This window comes from Delphinus delphis, chromosome 7, assembly GCF_949987515.2.
Source record: "Delphinus delphis chromosome 7, mDelDel1.2, whole genome shotgun sequence".
NCBI lineage: Eukaryota > Metazoa > Chordata > Mammalia > Artiodactyla > Delphinidae > Delphinus > Delphinus delphis.
In genome coordinates this window covers 59,677,010-59,695,468 of record NC_082689.1, presented here as the reverse complement: position 1 = coordinate 59,695,468, position 18,459 = coordinate 59,677,010, and the positions used below count along the sequence as shown (strand labels likewise).

General features: G+C 45.2%; 1 protein-coding gene across 2 annotated transcripts in view; it reads left to right on the top strand.

Annotated features, from left to right (window-relative positions):
• The window catches only part of RAPGEF4 (Rap guanine nucleotide exchange factor 4), a 317,882-nt gene that overhangs the window by 234,299 nt on the left and 65,124 nt on the right, over nucleotides 1–18,459 (top strand). For both annotated transcript variants that reach the window (XM_060016578.1, XM_060016577.1), the window contains 3 exons: nucleotides 477–598; nucleotides 2,187–2,370; nucleotides 17,363–17,447. In XM_060016578.1, the coding sequence (XP_059872561.1) occupies nucleotides 477–598; nucleotides 2,187–2,370; nucleotides 17,363–17,447 (391 nt within the window). The remainder of the gene's footprint in view (nucleotides 1–476; nucleotides 599–2,186; nucleotides 2,371–17,362; nucleotides 17,448–18,459) is intronic.

Below are 18,459 nucleotides of genomic sequence, written 5' to 3'. Positions count from 1 at the left end.
AGTGCTATATAATTTTGCATTTACGCATAGCCTTTCACGGAGCACCTCCTAGGGCCTCACAAACCTGAACTCACTCCTCAAAAGGCTCCGGTGAAGGAAGTCAGAATTATGCTTTGCCTTCATTTGACACTGAGATTTTTCTGGGACCGGCTCAAGAGTTTCTGGCCCTGGGATTCTCTTGCCAGGTCACGCTCCCCGTCTAGCTGCCCTTTAGTCTCCCCTGGGGCTGCTGCCTGTAACGCTCTTTCGCTTAGCCAGCCTTGCCTAGAAGGTTCTCTCGTGAGTTGAGTGGTTTTATTGGTTTGTACAAAAGTTTGAGAACCTGAGGCCACATCACGCAGTGCTTTGTTTGCCATGAGACCTCTTAGGGTGGAAGAGCGTGGAGCCCTGTGGGAGGGTATCCTCTCAGAAGCCATCTCCCGTCCTTCATCTGCAAGGGGGTGACTTCCCCTCCTTTGTGTCCTCCCGCTCCTTAGACAATGCTGCGTGGGGACCGAGCTGGTGGACTGGATGCTGCAGCAGACTCCGTGTGTTCACTCCCGAATTCAAGCTGTTGGCATGTGGCAAGTCCTGGTAGAAGACGGTGTTCTCAACCACGGTAAGATGAGCCACGGTCCCTGGAAAACCCTCAAGAAATGCTAGGAAGTGCACTTCCCTAGGTAGGTTGTGGCTGAACTCCCACATGGGCCAGAAAGAATTATGATCCCTTTAGGGACCCACAGAGCTAGCATCTTCATTCAGCAGTACAAATGCAGCAAGTGGATGCCGTTGATTGCAGTGTTCCACCATTGTACCTTCCTAACTTGGGAGAGCGGATGAAGGGAAAATGAAATTGAAAGCCGAGTGCGTCAGTTCCAATTATGTTTATTAGTTTGCATTCACGGTTCATCAATAGCATGGTTATACTCTGAGCATTGCATAGCAGTCCTGATGCAGGGGCCGACGGAAGAGCAACAGAGCATGTGGCCGGGCTGATAACATGAAAGAGAGTACCGAATTCAGAAGCTGAGTTTTCTGGGAGAGCCAGTTTTTTTGTACCCACACGTAATAGCAGGAGTGTGCTCTGTGGCGTAGCCCCTGATAGCCACAGGGGCTCTCACTGAGCAGAGTAGCTATTCAGGACTGGAGTGGAACTGTGATTGAACTCCTCATGCCATTTGTTTAAAGATCACTTTTCCAAACTGACAAACTATTAAAATCATTAATTTTTAAATACCTGGGAATCTAATGATGCTCTTGCCAGTGTTTTCACAGACTTTACTGTGTATACAAATCATCTGGAACTCTTGTTAAAATGCGGATTCTGATTCAGCAGGGCCGGGATGGGTCCAGAGAGTCTGCATTTCCAAAAGCTCCCAGATGACGCTGATGCTGCAGTTCCAGGGATCATATTTTGAGCAGCAAGGATCCTCCCACTCCTCCTTATCCTTGGAAAGGGTTGATGCTCCCTCCTGAAAAGGGGCTTAAGAGCTTTAAGACACAGAGATGAGGGATTCTAAGCCAAGTTTATGACTTTGTCCTACTGAGATCTAAATCTTCTTGTTTAAAGGGAATAAGAGAAAAAAAAAAAAACTCTTTAAAACTTGAACTGGAGGGAAATTACCATAATATCCTAGGGGTATATGACCTAGATGTTTGGTATATGACCTAGATGCTTGGTCTTGTCAGCTTTGTTCAGACAATTTAATTTTTTAACTGCAGACAGACGTGTTTATAAGCAGTACACATAGAAAGAAAAACATCAATTCTGATCCTGACGAAGTCGGGTTTTCTGTTTTTTGCTAAGTCTGTACTTTGAAACAAACAAACAAACATTATAGAGCATGATCTGGTAGTTGGTTATTTTCCTGTTTAGGACGGATATCCCACATGCTAGAAAATGTCACCAAGGCAATTCTTGCTGGTCAGAGTGCTCATCTCAGGAAAGCTGGCAGGTTCTCATACGAGAGGCCCAGGGCAGCTCAGGAGATGGGCGGGTCAGAGAGGGCTGTGAGGTGCATGACTGCAGCCCGGAGGTCGCATCCTACAGCTGCACCCGCCTGGGTGAGGCCGAGGGAGACGGGTGAGGAGTCTCACCACTTTGCTGCCACTTGGCTCTCTTGCCCGACACCGTCCATCCGTTTCTGGTAAACGGGCCCGTGAGGCAGAGGTGCAGCAGCTAACGCTTGCCTCCGTGTTTCCCCTAGTGGACCAGGAGCATCATTTCCAAGATAAATATTTATTTTATCGATTTCTGGATGATGAGCATGAGGATGCCCCTTTGCCTACAGAGGAGGAGAAAAAGGAGTGTGATGAGGAGCTGCAAGACACCATGCTGCTGCTGTCGCAGATGGGCCCCGACGCCCACATGAGGATGATCCTCCGCAAACCGTGAGTGAGACCGTGCGGCTCCCCCTGCTGGTCACCCGTGCAAAGGTGCACACCTGGGCAGAGGAAAGCAAGGCTGACTTCAAAAGACGTGGCCGGGCTTCCCTGGCGGCGCAGTGGTTGAGAGTCCGCCTGCCGATGCAGGAGACGTGGGTTCATGCCCCCGTCTGGGAAGAGCCCACATGCCGCGGAGCGGCTGGGCCCGTGAGCCATGGCCGCTGAGCCTGCATGTCTGGAGTCTGTGCTCTGCAACGGGAGAGGCCACAGCAGTGAGAGGCCCACATACCACACAAAAAAAGATGTGGCCTTCCTTCCCCCAGGGCCAAAGGAGAGATGCTGAAGGAGTGACAGATATGTCTGCCTCTTGTGTTTGAGCCAGATAGTTCCACTTCCCTTTTGCATGAGTTAAAGCTAGAGAGATTTCTCGCAGTTGGCTCGGGGTGTCAGAACTGGGTACACGTATTAAATGACCTTTGGTCCATGACAAACAAACTGCTCTGCTTCTTGTGCCAGACTGTGGAAGCCCCTTTCTTCCTGATGCAATAGGACAGAGGTCGTCAGAACCATTAGACCTCATACCTGTGCTTGTATGCCTCCTTTCATTCATTCAGCACATACTTTCACCCCATGCGGAGGCTTCTGCTCCTTAGCTTAAAGACACATTCTTTTTTTATTTTTTTTTAATTGAAGTATAATTGAATTACAATATTGTGTTAGTTCCTGGTGTACAACGAAGTGATTCAGTTTTATATTTTTTTCAGATTATTTTCCACTGTAGGTTATTGTGAGATATTGAATATAGTTCCCTATGCTCTACAGTAAATCCTTGTTGTTTATCTGTTTTATGTATAGTAGTTTGTATCTATTAATCCCATAGTCCTAATTTATCCTCCCCCCTCCCTTTCCCCTTTGGTAACCATAAGTTTGTTTTCTATGTCTGTGAGTCTTTCTGTTTTATATATAGATTCACTTGTATTACTTTTTAGATTCCACATATAAATGATACCATATAATATTTGTCTTTCTCTGAGTTACTTCACTTAGTATGATATACTCTGGGTCCATCCATGTTGCTGCAAATGGCATTATTTCATTCTTTTTTATACCTGAGTGATATTCCATTGTGTGTGTGTGTGTGTGTGTGTGTGTGTGTGTGTGTGTGTATCTGTATATCTACATGTATATATATACCACATCTTCTTTATCCATTTATCTGTTGATGGACATTTAGGTTGTTTCCATGTCTTGGCTATTGGGAATAGCGCTGCTATGAACACAGGGCTGGATGTATCTTTTCGAATTAGAGTTTTTATCTTAAGGGCACATTCTTAAGAGAACACCACTGCTCCATTAAACTCTTCAAGGCCTCCAGTCAGCCAGTGAGGTGTTCCCTCCCTTCCAGCGCAGTGGAAACCCACCTGACCATCAGCTAAAGTTGAGGACTCCATGAGTTTTATCTGATCAATCCAGAAAGAGTGTATTGAGCCCCTCATCTGTTCAGGGCACTCAGCTAATTGCCACAGGGCATATGAAGAAGGGTATATGCCTCAGTCCCAACCTCAGGGAGACCTTTTCAATGAGGGGTGACTTGGCCCCTGGATCTGAAACCACTGCACACAGAGCTTATGTTTTTCTGCTGGAAACGAAATCCCTCTCCACCCGGCAACCGGTGCGCGCCAGCTGTGGGTGTCGGCTCCGAGTCACTGGCTTGGCCGACCTCCATTCGTCAGCGGGACTCGACAAGAGGCTTATACTTTACCCGTCTCGCGTGTCCCCTGGGCACCTTCCAAGAGCGAGGTGTCCCTCAGACCAGCTTCCCGGTGTGGGCCCCGCACACCAACTCACAGCAGCCTCTCACCACACCCTCCTTCCCTTTCCCCAGGATTCCCCCCTTTCCCTTGCCCTTACTCCATGCTGCAAAAAGGCTCTTCAGCATAGCTCATTTTTTGGTCACACCATGACCCCTTTGTCACAACTTCCTCTCGGGTCTCAATGTCCTGCGCCGTGTGTTTCAGAGGCCTTCCCTCCACCCAGTTAGCGTCATCATCCTTAACTCCAGAGCCATGGTTTTTAGCTCCTTTAACCTCAAAACGCTTTCTTCAAACAAAACTGTTGCTGGAAAATCCAAAATATCCAACAGAAAACCCAGAGCTTCACTGACCTTCATGCGTCGTAGTCAAGAAAACTGCCCAGGAATTTATGTTTTCTCTGCCCTGAAGGACCACAGGGGTTGGGGAGCGACGGGAGAATCCCCAGGCCTTGGGGAACTCCGATGAAGGCCCCCACTCTAAACCGTGTCCTCCTTCCTGTCAGACTGCTTCCCCTCTCTCTTCCCCACACCCCCGTGTCTTACTGTCCTTCGTTTACCTCATCATTTGCTGACTTCATCCCTTCTTGCTCTTCTTGCTGCCATCTTCATTCAAGCCCACATCACACAGTGGTTCTGAATCAGATGGGGACAGCCCCTAGGGGCATCAGGAAATGTGGGATGCTGAACGCACACCAGTACCTAGAACCCTCCAAAACAAGCTGCCCTGAAAAGAATGCCCCTGTTGAGAAACATTATTGGAAACTGCGAGTTTCTTAAAGGCAAAGACATAGCTCATTTTACTTCATTCATTCATTCATTTAGTCATTTAACCAATATTTATTGAACATCTATTTTGTCCTAGGTACTATGTTAGTTGCAAAGGCTGCAGCATTGAACTAGAGGGTTGCACCTCCTTCCTGGAGCTTTCTGTCTGGGACAGAAGACAGACTGTAAACAACTAGTTATGCAAGTAATCATTTAATCACCACTGCACTACATGCTACAAAGGAAAATGTAGTGTATGTTGATAGAATGTAATATGGAGAGGGAAATTGAACTTGTTGTGGAAATTAGAAAAGGCCGTATCCCTAGCTCTGTGCATTACACCAAGCTGACCGTCAGTAAACCTTTGCTTAGTGAATGAATGAATAAATGAACATTTAGCCCCAGCTCTGATGTTCCCTCAGCTCTCCCTTGCTTCAAGGGAGACAGAAATGCCATTCAATTCACAAACATTTTTGAGCATCTACCAAAGATGTTTTTAAAAAATAGCAAAATGGTTCATGCCTTTGGAGAGTTGCTAATCCAATGGGATAGGCACTCCCAAATTAGATTCAGATGCAACAAACATATATTGAGTGCTGGTTGTGTGCAAAGCACCACGCAAGGGATGTTTGTGCTAATTGTTTGATTCACCCTCACAAGAGCCTAAGAGCTGGGTTCATGAGTTACCCTTAGAAATAGGAGCCTGTACTTGTGCTTCTCTTTTCTTCCATACAGCATTGAATCGCATGATCCTTGGCAGCCCAAAGATTCTTCAGAGAAAATTACATTCCAACGTTTGGACTTTTTTAACCTATCACTGGCTGCTAAAGTACAGGTTTCACCCGTATCCCGAGGTACATCATTTTGGGCGCCCTTGGGATCTTCCCATCTTTTCAGGTTTTATGCAACCTCAAATGTTGGAACTGGGCTGGTAATTCTTTTGACTTCGTACTCTTAGATTTCCTTTCTATTGGAATGACAGCCCCTAAGAAATGGAAAAGTGAAAAAGAAGGAATCTAATTCTATGAGACAGACTTTCAAACTACACACACACACACACACACACACACACACACACACAAAAAACACCATTTTTTTGATCTGATAATAACCTTTGGAGCTTCTACTTTACTTAAGTGGAAAGAAAATAAGCTGAGATTATCAAGAATTGATGGTATCACTGCTGTCCTTGAAGAAAGCGGCCGAGCACTTTGCTCCTGGGAACGTGAGGGCATGTTCACAGGTTCTGTAAATGTTGACTTTTTACTGCCCAAACTGCCAAGTCATTAAGAAATATGGAGGCGTGAGATGCATTGGTTCCATATTGACCGGGGCAAGACCCCCCAGTATAGAAACTCAGCACAGCTGCATTTTATAATAGTCACCACTACCAGAGAGGTTGCAGAACTCTGATAATTACTGAGAAAGAAATAACACAATATTCTTTGATGAGAAGATTACTTTGAGAATTTGATTGTATAATGAAGATGTTGCTTTGAAAGGTACTTCCTATTGTTCTGAATCTGAGACTCACTAGCAAAAAAAAAGTGTCACTTGTTTTGACAGGCTACTTAGAAAAATTCTCTGTTTATTACATTAACTGCAGCATTTTAACTGTCAGACTATGAAAGAATGTTCTGCAGTTTAAAAAACAGAATAGAGCTTCAGGGGAAATTTTTTGGCACACTCTTGTTGCTATTGGTATTGAAAAAAAAACATACATTCTGAATGCGAAATTAGCTTTTTATGTGGTGGCAGGCAGAGTGGCTCACAATGCCCATCTCGGTTTTACAGGTGCAGACCTGGATGGCATTTGGGGGCAAGTGCTATAGAACAGTGGCAGTTTGATGGTGCTGTTGCTGCAGCTTCCAGACAGGGCCATCAAACCTAAAATGAGCTCTTGGAGCTTATTGTTTTGATTTTGCTTTGTTTAAAAGTCTAAAAACAAGAGGTTACCCTACAGCAAATAGATACAGTGGAGACCCTTACCAGCAGAAACATGGACTCTGGCTACCTTTGAGCAGGTACTTTGGAGAGGGGCCATGGGCAAAGAGATGTGGAATGAGCAGGTAAGCAGGATGTTATGAACTTGAGGCCATCTGGATAAAAAGAGACTTCAAGGAGACAGAGAAGGCCCTTGCCATACAAGCCTCCCAACTTCTCCTTCCAAGTAAAGTGAGACCTAGTGCTGCACTGTTTAGAATGATCTATCAGAAACCAGCCTAAAGGCGGGAGGGAAATGAAGGAGATGCCATTTCCCAAATCTAATTCTAGGTCTGTCTGCAATTTTGAAATTCCCTAAAAGCCTAGAAGCTTAAGACAGTTGGGCCTGAGCAGAAGGGGGGGAAAAAATGAAATTAAAAAAAATATATATATATAAACACATAAGAGAATTGTTGGTAGGTTATGGAGTCTTCCAAATGGGTCAGAAACTCATAAGCTTGAGTTCATTTATTTCATGTGATCAAGTAATATTTTCTAACATATCGTATGGGGCATAAGATTGAAAGGAAACAATTTAAGATAATCAAGTGATACGAGAAAATACCAGAAGGGGGAAGGAGGGTTGTTTATCAGGCAATTGGCTACATTAAGACAGCCTCCACCCTCTGTTCCACACACTTGCTCTAGAGGGCACTTGAGAGGCTATGTGTTTTCGTTAGCAGAACCGGCTCTTTTTTTTTTTTTTTTTTTTTTTTTTTTTGCGGTACGCGGGCCTCTCGCTGTTGTGCCCTCTCCCGTTGCGGAGCACAGGCTCCGGACGCGCAGGCTCAGCGGCCATGGCTCACGGGCCCAGCCGCTCCACGGCATGTGGGCTCTTCCCGGACGGGGGCACGAACCCACGTCCCCTGCATCGGCAGGCGGACTCTCAACCACTGCACCACCAGGGAAGCCCGAGCCTGCTTTTTAGTAGGGTCTTTACCTGTCCAAGCTGTTTTGGAGGGTGTGAAATTTGAAATCCTGATAGTTACGGGGAAATGTGTTTCCTCAGGGGAACCCAGATTAGCAAGCCTAAAATGAGTGGTGCCTAGGGGTTTGATTTCTGTTGAGATATGCCAAGAGAATGTTCAGAGTTATGAAGTCCATCCTCAGATGCAAATCAGATGAAAAGAGAAGCATGACTGAAAGACCTAATCTTTATGAAATTAAAAAAAAAAAAAAAGAGATTTTATTGTGATTCTTTTTCTTCACTGCGTGACCAACTTTGCCTTTGTTTTTCCTGGAAAGATTTCTGTGCCCTAAGTGTAAGCTTGTGGAACTTACCAGAAGAAATGATTGCAGTAAGTGGGCCGTTCGTTCCTTGAGTTTAGATTTGCCTCTCCCCTAGGAAAGCAATTTACCACTTATGCCTCATGTTTACATGCCCGGGAACCCAGCCATTGGATTGCTGCCATTAGGATTCAGATCTGGGAGACAGAAAGATGGGTGTAGCTGCCGTTTACAGTTTAGGAATCATTATTGGATTGCCTCAAGATTTGTATGACTTTTTACTGTTAAAGTCAATCTGTTCCTCGTTTAGAAAATTTGAACTACTGAAAAGAGTCAAAGAAGAATAAATAACACCTGCCAATCACATCGTCCAGAGATAATTATTATTAACGTTTTGGTGCCTATCCCTCTGGTTATTTTTCAATCCCTAACTTTTTACACTTAATAATATGTCATGGCATTCTCTTTTAACCTTAAGTATTTTTTAAAGGTGGTATTTTTAATAGGTGCATAGTAGTCTATCCTCTGAATGTTCCTCAGTGCATTCAGTTTCTCATGGTTGGATGTTTAGGTTGATTCTCAAGCCCTTTCTTCTTAAGGGCAGCAGAAAATAATATTCTAGTGCTCTTCTTCCCAGAACAAAGAAAGAATTCCTAGCCTGGCAGGGGTGCAGGAGTGGGGTTGTGGCTAGAAAGGTGTCAAGAAAGTTCCAGCAGGGAAGCGAAGGAGTGCCCAGACCAGGAGTGCTGGTAAATGTGGCTGGAGAGTTAGGCTGAGGTCAGATTGAAGAAGGTCTGCTTCTGTGTTCCTTGTTTACAGCCATTTGGGGCACCATTGACTGGTTTAAAGGGAGATGTGGCATGGCCAGCTTCGCAGTAGGTAGGTTTCTCTGCTATCTGTAGAGAATGAATTGGAGGGGCTGAGACTAAAGATAGAACGCCAGATATTGAGTTTTATGAGATTACAATTAATTTTATTTTAAGAATTTAATGACAGCATTTGAGATACATGCATTTGACCTAAGAGTCTGCTAAATAAAGTGAAAGTAATATTAAGCACAAGAGCCCCGGATTCTAGTATTACCAAGTTACCAGTAAGTCCCCCAACATCTCCAGATTACAGATCTCTTAAACTATAAATTTAACACCTGCTTACTCTCTCCCAGTTTCACAAAGGGACTGTGAATGGAAAAACAAATGCAATAGTATTTAATCGCAGCCAACATTTATTGAACACACGTGTGCTAGGCACTGTGTTCAACAGTTGTCTAATTCAATTCTTTCAGCAGGACCATGAGGTAGTTATTAATATTATCCGTATTTTACGGATTAGGCAAGTGAAGCTTAGGTTAAGTCACTTGCCTGTGTTCATCCTGAAAGTCGTGGACTCAGGATTTGGTCCAGGTCTCTCTGACTCTGGATCCTGTGTTCTGTTCTGTGGTCTACCACCTGTCCCAGGCCAAAAAGGCTTCAAAATGGTCTCTTGGCTTTGTTCTTTGAGCATTACTGAGGGAAGATGTCATGGAAATCTGATTCTAAAATAATTATTGCAGAGTAGTCTCATCTCATTAAGTTATTACTGTATAGACCTGGATGAGGCACACATGTACTGTAGAAAAAAATTATATCAACACACTCGCCAGGATCACAAACAAAACTTAACAACTAAAAATGAGTCACGCTATACGTTTTATATAGTGACCTCACGTATATCACCTCTTTGAACCTCAGAATAACTATGAACTGAGTAGGACTAATGTTATTATCCACAACTTACAGATGGAGAAATTGAGCTTAGTAGATGGCGAGTGTCTTCTTTAACATCACACAGTAGTATATGTGGCTGAACCAGGAACTGAGCCCAAGTCTGCTTACTCCAAATCCAGTTTCATTCACTTCTTTCATGGATAATAATCTTTCCTCTCTAATAGATTGCCTAAGCTTCTTCCTCTCTGGTGGCTTTACTGAACAACAGTGGAGTCCAAAGAAATATGGATAATCTATCTGTCCCTGATTCATGAAGAATTAATTTTTATAAGGAAAAATAATATATCCACATAGCGTCTGCTCAAAAAACATTTGCATTTTCTATCTGACATGTATGTCTTATACACAAAGGCAGGTTGCTATACTATCTGCTTCTATCCAAATTTGTTTGTTTTTCTCAAGTTGCTGCTTAAGTGTTTTAAAGGGAAATATTTATAGTTGTACCTTTTAAAAGGTTTAATGGTACACTTCTATCGTGCCCTTATAGTAAACACTTCTGCTGGGAGAATTTCTGGCATACTCGGTTTCTAAACATGAAAAACCTCAAATCACACTGTCCCCAAAACACTTAGCCCTCAGAGGCCCTGAATCACAGAACCCTTACCCCATGTCCTGTTGGGGATGACTTCATTTCTCTCAAATATTCATGAAGCTTTTACCCTTAACTGCAGTTGTAAACTGTATTCATTTCCAACTTCACGAAGAAGGGAAGAATCCCCGTGTGCACAGGCTTTGCTATCACAACTAGAAAATGCCTAATTGTATCTGATAAGCTTAAGATGTCCTTTTCTGGGTTAAAGGTAAGGTGAGGGGTGGTGGTGTGGCAGGGAAGCGAGCAGACAGAGCTGGGCAGGACACCTTAAATGGCAAGTCACCAAGCTCCTGGAATGACTCAAACCCTTAACTGCTAACTGTTAGGAAGCAAGGGTCCTGGGAGGTGAAAAGAGAAAGAAACAAACATGTTGTGCTGGTTTTTTAGACAAGGGGGTGGAAAACCACACCAAATTTTCCTTTAAGGGAAGGGGGGTGAGGTGAGATCTCAAGATCTGAAGAGTGTTGGGAAATGATCCACGCTTGAGAAATGACTTGAAAGCAGGAGAGTCAGGTGGGTTGAGGTGAAGTGTTGCCACCAAAATAAAGCATTCCACCCCCAAGAAAAAAAGAATAAAGCGTTTCCTTTATTTTGACGCGTGATCAGGTCTTGCTTAGATATTTATAACATTGACTTTTCTGGGTATTTTCCCCATGCACCAGGGAATACGTCTACTAGGCGACAGTTCTCGAAGAACTGGGTCTTTTCACCTGCCTAGGTTACCACTGGCCATGCCAGTGTGCATGCTTCGTGCCTGGACGAATCCCTCATTTTATCCACGTTCCAGTAACTGAGTTGCTCTGTCTCTGACCTTGATAAATTCCTTGATAAAACTGTATTTACCAGCAGCTTCCAATATCACCTGAGTCCTCCCATCCTTTAATGTATAAAATGCCTCTCCCTCCATCCCCGTTTATTATCTTGTCTGTAACTAAGGCATTGCTGCCGGAATGCATCCCCTGCAGAAACTAGGCCTTTCCACAGCAGGATCCAACACATCCACATCAATGTGGCACCACGCAGATTTGTAAAGAAGCAGGGATGCCTAATACCTCTCCCTGTGACATCTGGAGAAGGACGAGTAAAGACCAGGTACATTCACCGGCTGCCACTCAGAGCAGCCGGGAGAGTCAATTCACTTCCCCAGCCTCGCATGTCCTCTGTGAAGGTGCGTTGGGAGTTCCCTCCTCCCGCGCGGGGCACAGTGTTCCCTTGACTCTTGAAAGCCAAATTGCCTTCAGTCCTTGGGCCCCTTTCATTACTGTTGGAACAGGCTGGGGGCTGATCTGCAGGATCTCTTCTCCAGTTTTCTCTCTGTCCGCCCCACAAAGACCAAAGCATGAGAGGTACTTAATGCCACTGTTTGCCACGACGAGCCCGCTTTTGTTCAGTGATCGTGGTAGGGAAGGCTCCATGTTAGATGTGGTGTCGGACGCTCTTCCGGGGGGTGGGGTACATGGAGAGGAGAGAGCTTTCGTCTGTTTCCAGAGCAGAGAGGTGAGTCTCTTCTGAGACGCTAGATGGCACAGCGGCTCTGAGCGGGCGGCTCCGGCCTGGCTGGGCTTGTTCTGTCACTGCGGCCACAGAGTCCACTGGGGTGGGGGAGGGGCTCCCATTTGATTCGGTGGACGCAGGCTGGCCACACCGACTTTCACTCCATCTGGCCTAACGGCACGTCCACGAAAACAGCTCGTGGCGCACCTCTCCCGAACGCTTTTGCCGCTTTGTTAACTGTGAATATGCTCATTTTCTAAAGCGAGTCTCTTCACGCCCTGCAGTCCTGACTTCTCTCACCTTGTTAAAACATGTGCTGTAGACAGGACCAAAAAGTTGGTTCCGACCTGGGTGGATCGCCCAGGGACAGTGGCCTGCCCTGTGATGACACTGACCACTGTAGACCACAGACTCGTTTTTGTTTTGTTTTTTTCCTTTTTTCCCTTTTATTCGGGATGTTTTTTAGGACTCGCAGACTAAACCGTTTCTAGGCTTTGTTCCGTTCTGTTTCAAATGGTTGTCCCGGGCTTCTCCAGGGCATCCAGCAAGCCCTGTGGAAGTCTGTATTTCTTCGTTTTGGTTATTGAGGAATGGAGGTCCAGGGGTAGAATAAGTTCCACGTGGGTCTCTGCAGGTTGGCCATCCACACTCCCACCCCTGTGAAGGCAGTGGGGGCCATGCTTCCGGACAGGCCTTACTTTATCAGAGGCGTGAGGGGGGCAGGCAGGGTGAAGCCACTACCGTCTTCCCGCTAGTTGCCAAACGAAGGAGGCTCTCCCAGAACAGAGCCCTTCCCGGGAAGTCCCTCCTGCGAGGGCTGCCACTGCTTTCCGTCCTCTGTGTCTGGCAGGAGGGCCCAGGCCTCTGCTTCCTTCTCAGGCTCCTCTGGAGCAGGTCTCGAGCTGTAGCCTGGCAGTGAACCCTGGGGCAGGCTGCCGCTCGGCGCGTAGAGTGGGAGAGGGGCCCAGCGGCCCCCTGTCCTGAGTGGAGCAGTATTTTGATGAGCCCTGGGACCCTCTCCTGCCCTTGTCTTACCAGCAGGGCTGTCTCCCTCCTGTGATGGTCTCTTCCGTGAGTCCAGAGCTGTGTCTGCCTCCAGACACACCTCAGCCATTCTATCCCTATCTGCTTCCTGTCACCCAAGAATTCCTGAAACTCTCATGTCCACGGAGAGTGCTATGTTATGGTTTGTCGTGGTGACATTACTGATTTTCAGTGCTGTTTTGGATTTTTAAATATCTTTCCTATCAGACCTTTAGCATGGCAGACAAAATTCTGACCATAAAAAGGGTCCTACCCAACAGGTGCTGCTTGGCCTTTCATGGTCATCTCTGTCCAGGCCCCCACGGATCTGGACTTAGTTAGACTGAATAAGTTCAGCTGGTCTAAAATGGTAACTTCTTAAAACTGGATGAACACATGTATAATCCTACAGAAAAATCTGTCTTTTCTATCTTTGAACGGGATTTGGAATAACAGGTGAGATCCAACATTTTCATCCTGTCTCCTCCGTCCGTTAATAATTAACTACTTACCATGACACTTATGTGTGCTGTACCTAAAGTGAGCTGTGTCATGGACACCTTGTCCTAATGGACCTTCAGTGGGAAGGATAACAGAGCGTAAGCCCCTATGTCCTTCAGGCCACAGAACAGGAACTGGTCCTTGGCACTGCTGCCATCTCCCCTGGGCAGACCTTGACTTCCGCATGAGTCGTGAGAACTCGTGCATGCATTCATCTGATGAGATGGATTGAACACCCTCCCCCTTAATAACGCCATCCTGCATGTGTACCATATTTCCAATGTATGAATGCTTCGTGTATATTCACTCGTTTAATCTTTACAACAATCTGGTTTATTATCCCTATCTTTACAGATGTAGGGACAAGGCATTAGACCAGTTGGGCACCTAGGAAGTTCCTGTTTTCGACCTCAAATCCCGTTTCTGTTGTTAGCTTAGCACCCTTTGCACTACCAGATGCTGCTTCTCTTGAGAAGAGCAGTGTAAAATCATGGATTTTTAAGCAAATAACATCGTTCACAGTATGTTGTAATTGCCACGGCAGTTGGATCATGTGCCATGGAAGAATAAGTTTTGGAGAACCAGTTTTACCTAGGCGAGAGGACATCTGAGCTGGGCTTGAAGCAGGAAAAAATTAAAAATCCCAGGCAAAGAGAGGAGCACGTGAAGAGTCTTGGAGGCGAGAAACAGCTTCACGTGTCTGAGGACCAGGGAGATGTCTGGTTATCCCTGGAGCAAAGAACGTAGACAGCCATGAGGGAAGGTGTGAAGAGAGGAAAGAGAGATGAGTCTAGGAAAGTCAGTTGAGACCTGCTTTAAGAGAGCCTTGTATGATAATGAGGGAGCACTTCTGGACAGACTGAGCTTGTGACACTGTGGGTTGTCTGGGAATTGATGGCCAGGAAGCTGTTGGAGCTCAAGAGAGAAATCTGTTTGGAGATAAAGATTGAGGTCTCAGCATCGTATAGATGAAAGTTGGGGACTTTTCCCACGGAGAGAAGGTGGAACGAAGTGAGAACAGAGCTGAAGGTGGCAGAGCCTGGGGGGCACAGCACAATTCTAGAGGTGAACAAAAAAACAACAGCTCATAAAGGACACTGAGAAGAAATGTCTGGAAGACCAGGGAGAGATGGAGGAGGGCAGTGGCCTGGGGGAGGAGAGCTTCAGGCCGTGCTCAGTAGTGTGGGGCAGTGGGAAGTTGAGTGGGTTTCGAAAATAGCCTGAAAGTTGCCATCTTTACCTGTCTTCTCCCACACTTTGGTGCAGGTCCTAAGACTAACTAAGTGGCTCAAAGGGCAGCCTTGACACACTGTCAGATTTTCAGTATGCTGCATTGAGGGTCTGACAGATTCCATCATCATCTGTTTTAACTCTTGGATGAAATTCAGTGATCTTTAATATAATGGGATTTATAGATCCTAAAGGCAGCATTTATTTTTTTAATCTGTAAACCTTGATCAGTGTGGATTTCATGTTGATACTATGTGAAAACTCTTCCTAAACTCATAGATATCTGCTCCCCAAATTCCAACTCTGAATCTGTCAAGATTTTAGAGCTAAATTCTAACCCTTTCTTTTCCCGGCTGAGTTTTTCTTCTCCCTCCATAACAGCCCACTCCATGGAGTTGAGAATGAGACTTGGCGACCCTTTTCTCCTTTAGCCAAGCTTCTAGGAGGGTCCGTGCTATTTGCGGCTGATGTCAAGTAGCAGGAACAGCAGGGCTGCCCCTTGTGCTGAAGAGCCATAATCCTATTACGCCCACCTTGAGACTTCACATTAGCTGCCTCTATAGTAGTAGATGGACTGAGGTGACTCAATTGACTTTTAAATCTCCAAGGGTCCTAGTTTCAAAATCCCCATGTCTAAGTCAAGTAGTAGATTAGGCCCCTTGCTAAGAAGGCCTGGCTCCTTCAGAGTCCCTGGGGCCATAGCTTTTCCTTCGGTGGGTCCCCTACTTTCTGCATTCCACTAGATTGGGGCACAGTGTATCCTTAAGTGGTGATCCTTGGCAGGAGGTGAACCTGGCTGGCATCTCCCTGGGTCATGGCTTTAGTACAGGCAGGCATTAGGAAATAGACCCTCTGTTGTTTCTATAAGAGAAGGATATCATATTCTTTTGTTTGTGTTAAAGCTGTCCTTGAGAAGGTAATGCCCAAGGGATGCAAAGAGTTTTCTTCCTCCAGTTAGCTCCCATGTGATCTGGAATATAGTTGCAAAATTATCTAACTCAACTCTTTTAGAATATTTACAATTCAGTTTCGATAGCTCCAAGTCTTTATCTAATAATTGACTAAGTTCTAGATGTAATTTGCTGAACCAAGAGTCATACTTAATTTGTAAGTTTGTTTTTCTCGTGCAAGGGTTTAAGTTTTGAATACCACTTTGCTGGGGTTTTTTTTTTCGCTCACTCAAATAAATATGCAGATACCTTCCCATTCGCTACTTCCTTTAGCTCTCACATCACTCTCAGAGAGATATTGTCCCCAGTTTACAGATGAAACTGAGCCTCTGATGTCACACAGCTGGTGAATGGTTGCACCAAGGTTAAAACCTGATCTTCAGACGCTAAACCCAGTGCTCTGCTCAGGACACCAACACCCCCTGAATTTATCTAATCAAGGAGCACTCTTTAAAATACAGTGTAATGATGGAACACCGTCGGCAGCTCATTGAGGTTTAAATGTTTAATATACAGAAACGTTAAATAATACCACAAGTTATTGAAATTTTAGGACAAAATGCATAAGACAGATGATGATTATCTAATAGGTAACACTCATGACTATAGCAGTTAGCTGAGAGTGAATGTCACCTGTCCATCAATGTGGAGATTGACTTCCTATAGCACTCTCAGAATTCATAACACATTTGTTTGTTTTTTAGTTTCAAAAACATATTAGTCAGGGTTTCTTATACTGGAGAGAGCAATAGAAAATCCAAATTACTGACCAGTCATGCCTTTTACCATTGATGTATAATTAAACTCTATTAGTGATTCCAGAATTATTATAGACATGAAAGATGATCAGCAATCCACTCAGTCCTCCCATGCCAAAATGTCCATAATACCCACAAGCCCCAGACTATTGATACTAGTTTTATAATAAATTATAGGGAAAAAACTGTACATAGTATACTGATTAACATCTCATGGAACAGTAGTCCTCCATGGAACAGAGTTGGGGACATGCAGGTGTATTCTTCCCTTCTTTCCCTCTTTTACTAATCCCACGCACTACTGTTTGCCTTCTGCCCATCTCATGCCCTCACTTCCTCAGGGATAGGTGAGAAAATGTTGTCTATAGGCATCCTTTATCTGAGTCCTGTGGTGGAAGCATATTACATAACCCAAAACAATAGTGACAACAGCATTATTATTCTTTTAAGCTAAGATATCAGGATCCCAAGAAATTTGGATTGATCATCAAGTTGATTGAACCAATAGTTCCTAGTGATGCTGAACGATAAGTTTGTTGTTACTGATTAAGGTAGTGATGAAAGGCGATTTTGTAGAACGATCATCTACAAAGTAAGAGGTCAGTTAGCCAACTACAGTGTGAACAGAGATGTTCTTCCCTCTGAGATGGAAAGGAAAGGGCTTATGTGCCCTTCTGATTTCTTCCATGTCCTTCCATCAAGGAACACGTTCATGTCAAAAATCCCTTTAGGAATGATCATAGCATACTCTCTCCCTCTGCCGATGTTTTTTTAATCGGGATTTCTGCTAAGAATTTCCTGAACATGTTACTGACCCCCGAAGTCACCTCTATATTTCAAGCCCTTAGCAATGACTTTTATCTCATTATTTCCTTGTTACTTTTTTTTCTTTGTAGACCTGGCCAGAGGACCGTGGATGACCTAGAAATTATCTATGAAGAACTCCTTCACATTAAAGCCTTATCCCATCTTTCTACCACGGTAAGTTGTTTCTTAGCTGAGGCGGAGGGGAGGGGCGCACAGTTTGAGTTAAATGCACTGTTAGGCCTGAAGGAGAGTATTGGAGAGTGTGGGCGAGGGGCAGGAACGCCTGAATTCTCCCTCACAAACGGCCCCTCCTGTTTCTCACGAGATGCTAAGGAAGCTACGCCCATGTGCAATCACCAAAAAAGAATCAAGTATCACTACGTTATTAGTAGCTGCCCTAAACACCAAGGCAGCATGGTGTGAGCAGAACTGGAACATACGCTTCAAACTTCCTGAGTCTTGGAACCCACATACCTAGACAAGAGAGCCAGGCCTTAAGAGGGGTGTCCCTTCCATGACATATAGAGCCGCGTGCGGGAGCGGGGCTGGGGGGGGGAAAGAAATCAAGACGACCAGCCCTGGCCCAAGGGGCCAGCTCCACCCAGGTTTGCTGCCAAATTGAGAAAGGAAGCAGAAGGTGCAAGAGAGCATTAGTTCAGATATCTTAGGACACAAGAGCAGTACCTGCTAGTGAACAATGGCCCAACGGCCGTATCTGACTCTGAACTTTTACGTGACTAGGGTGTTTAGAAGAACAGTGGACAGAAATGTCTCCTGCCATAGGAGGGACAGAGAAACACAATTTCCAGGCAACACAAGTCTCCTATATGCTAATAATTCAGTAATGATAATGGTAATAAAAGAAGCTGTCCCAGCATCCACGGGTCACAGGTTTTATGCTGGACCCCTCAGCAATGCCCATCTGCTTAATCTGTCTTTCATCCCCAGCTCACTAGGCGATATTATGCTGTCACTGTCACATGGTGGCAGTGCCTGTAGTCCCTGCTCTGGGCGGGGGTAGAGTTCAGGTCTCCACTGAGAGCAGTGAGGCATTCACCACAACCCCAAGCAGAAGGGTTCCAGAGCCTTCCCCCTTCAACCCAGACAGGACTGCCTTCACATCCCTCCCACTCCCTGCACCACTGGGGATCCGGGAGCTTGCTCACCTACATGGAGTATCCAGGGG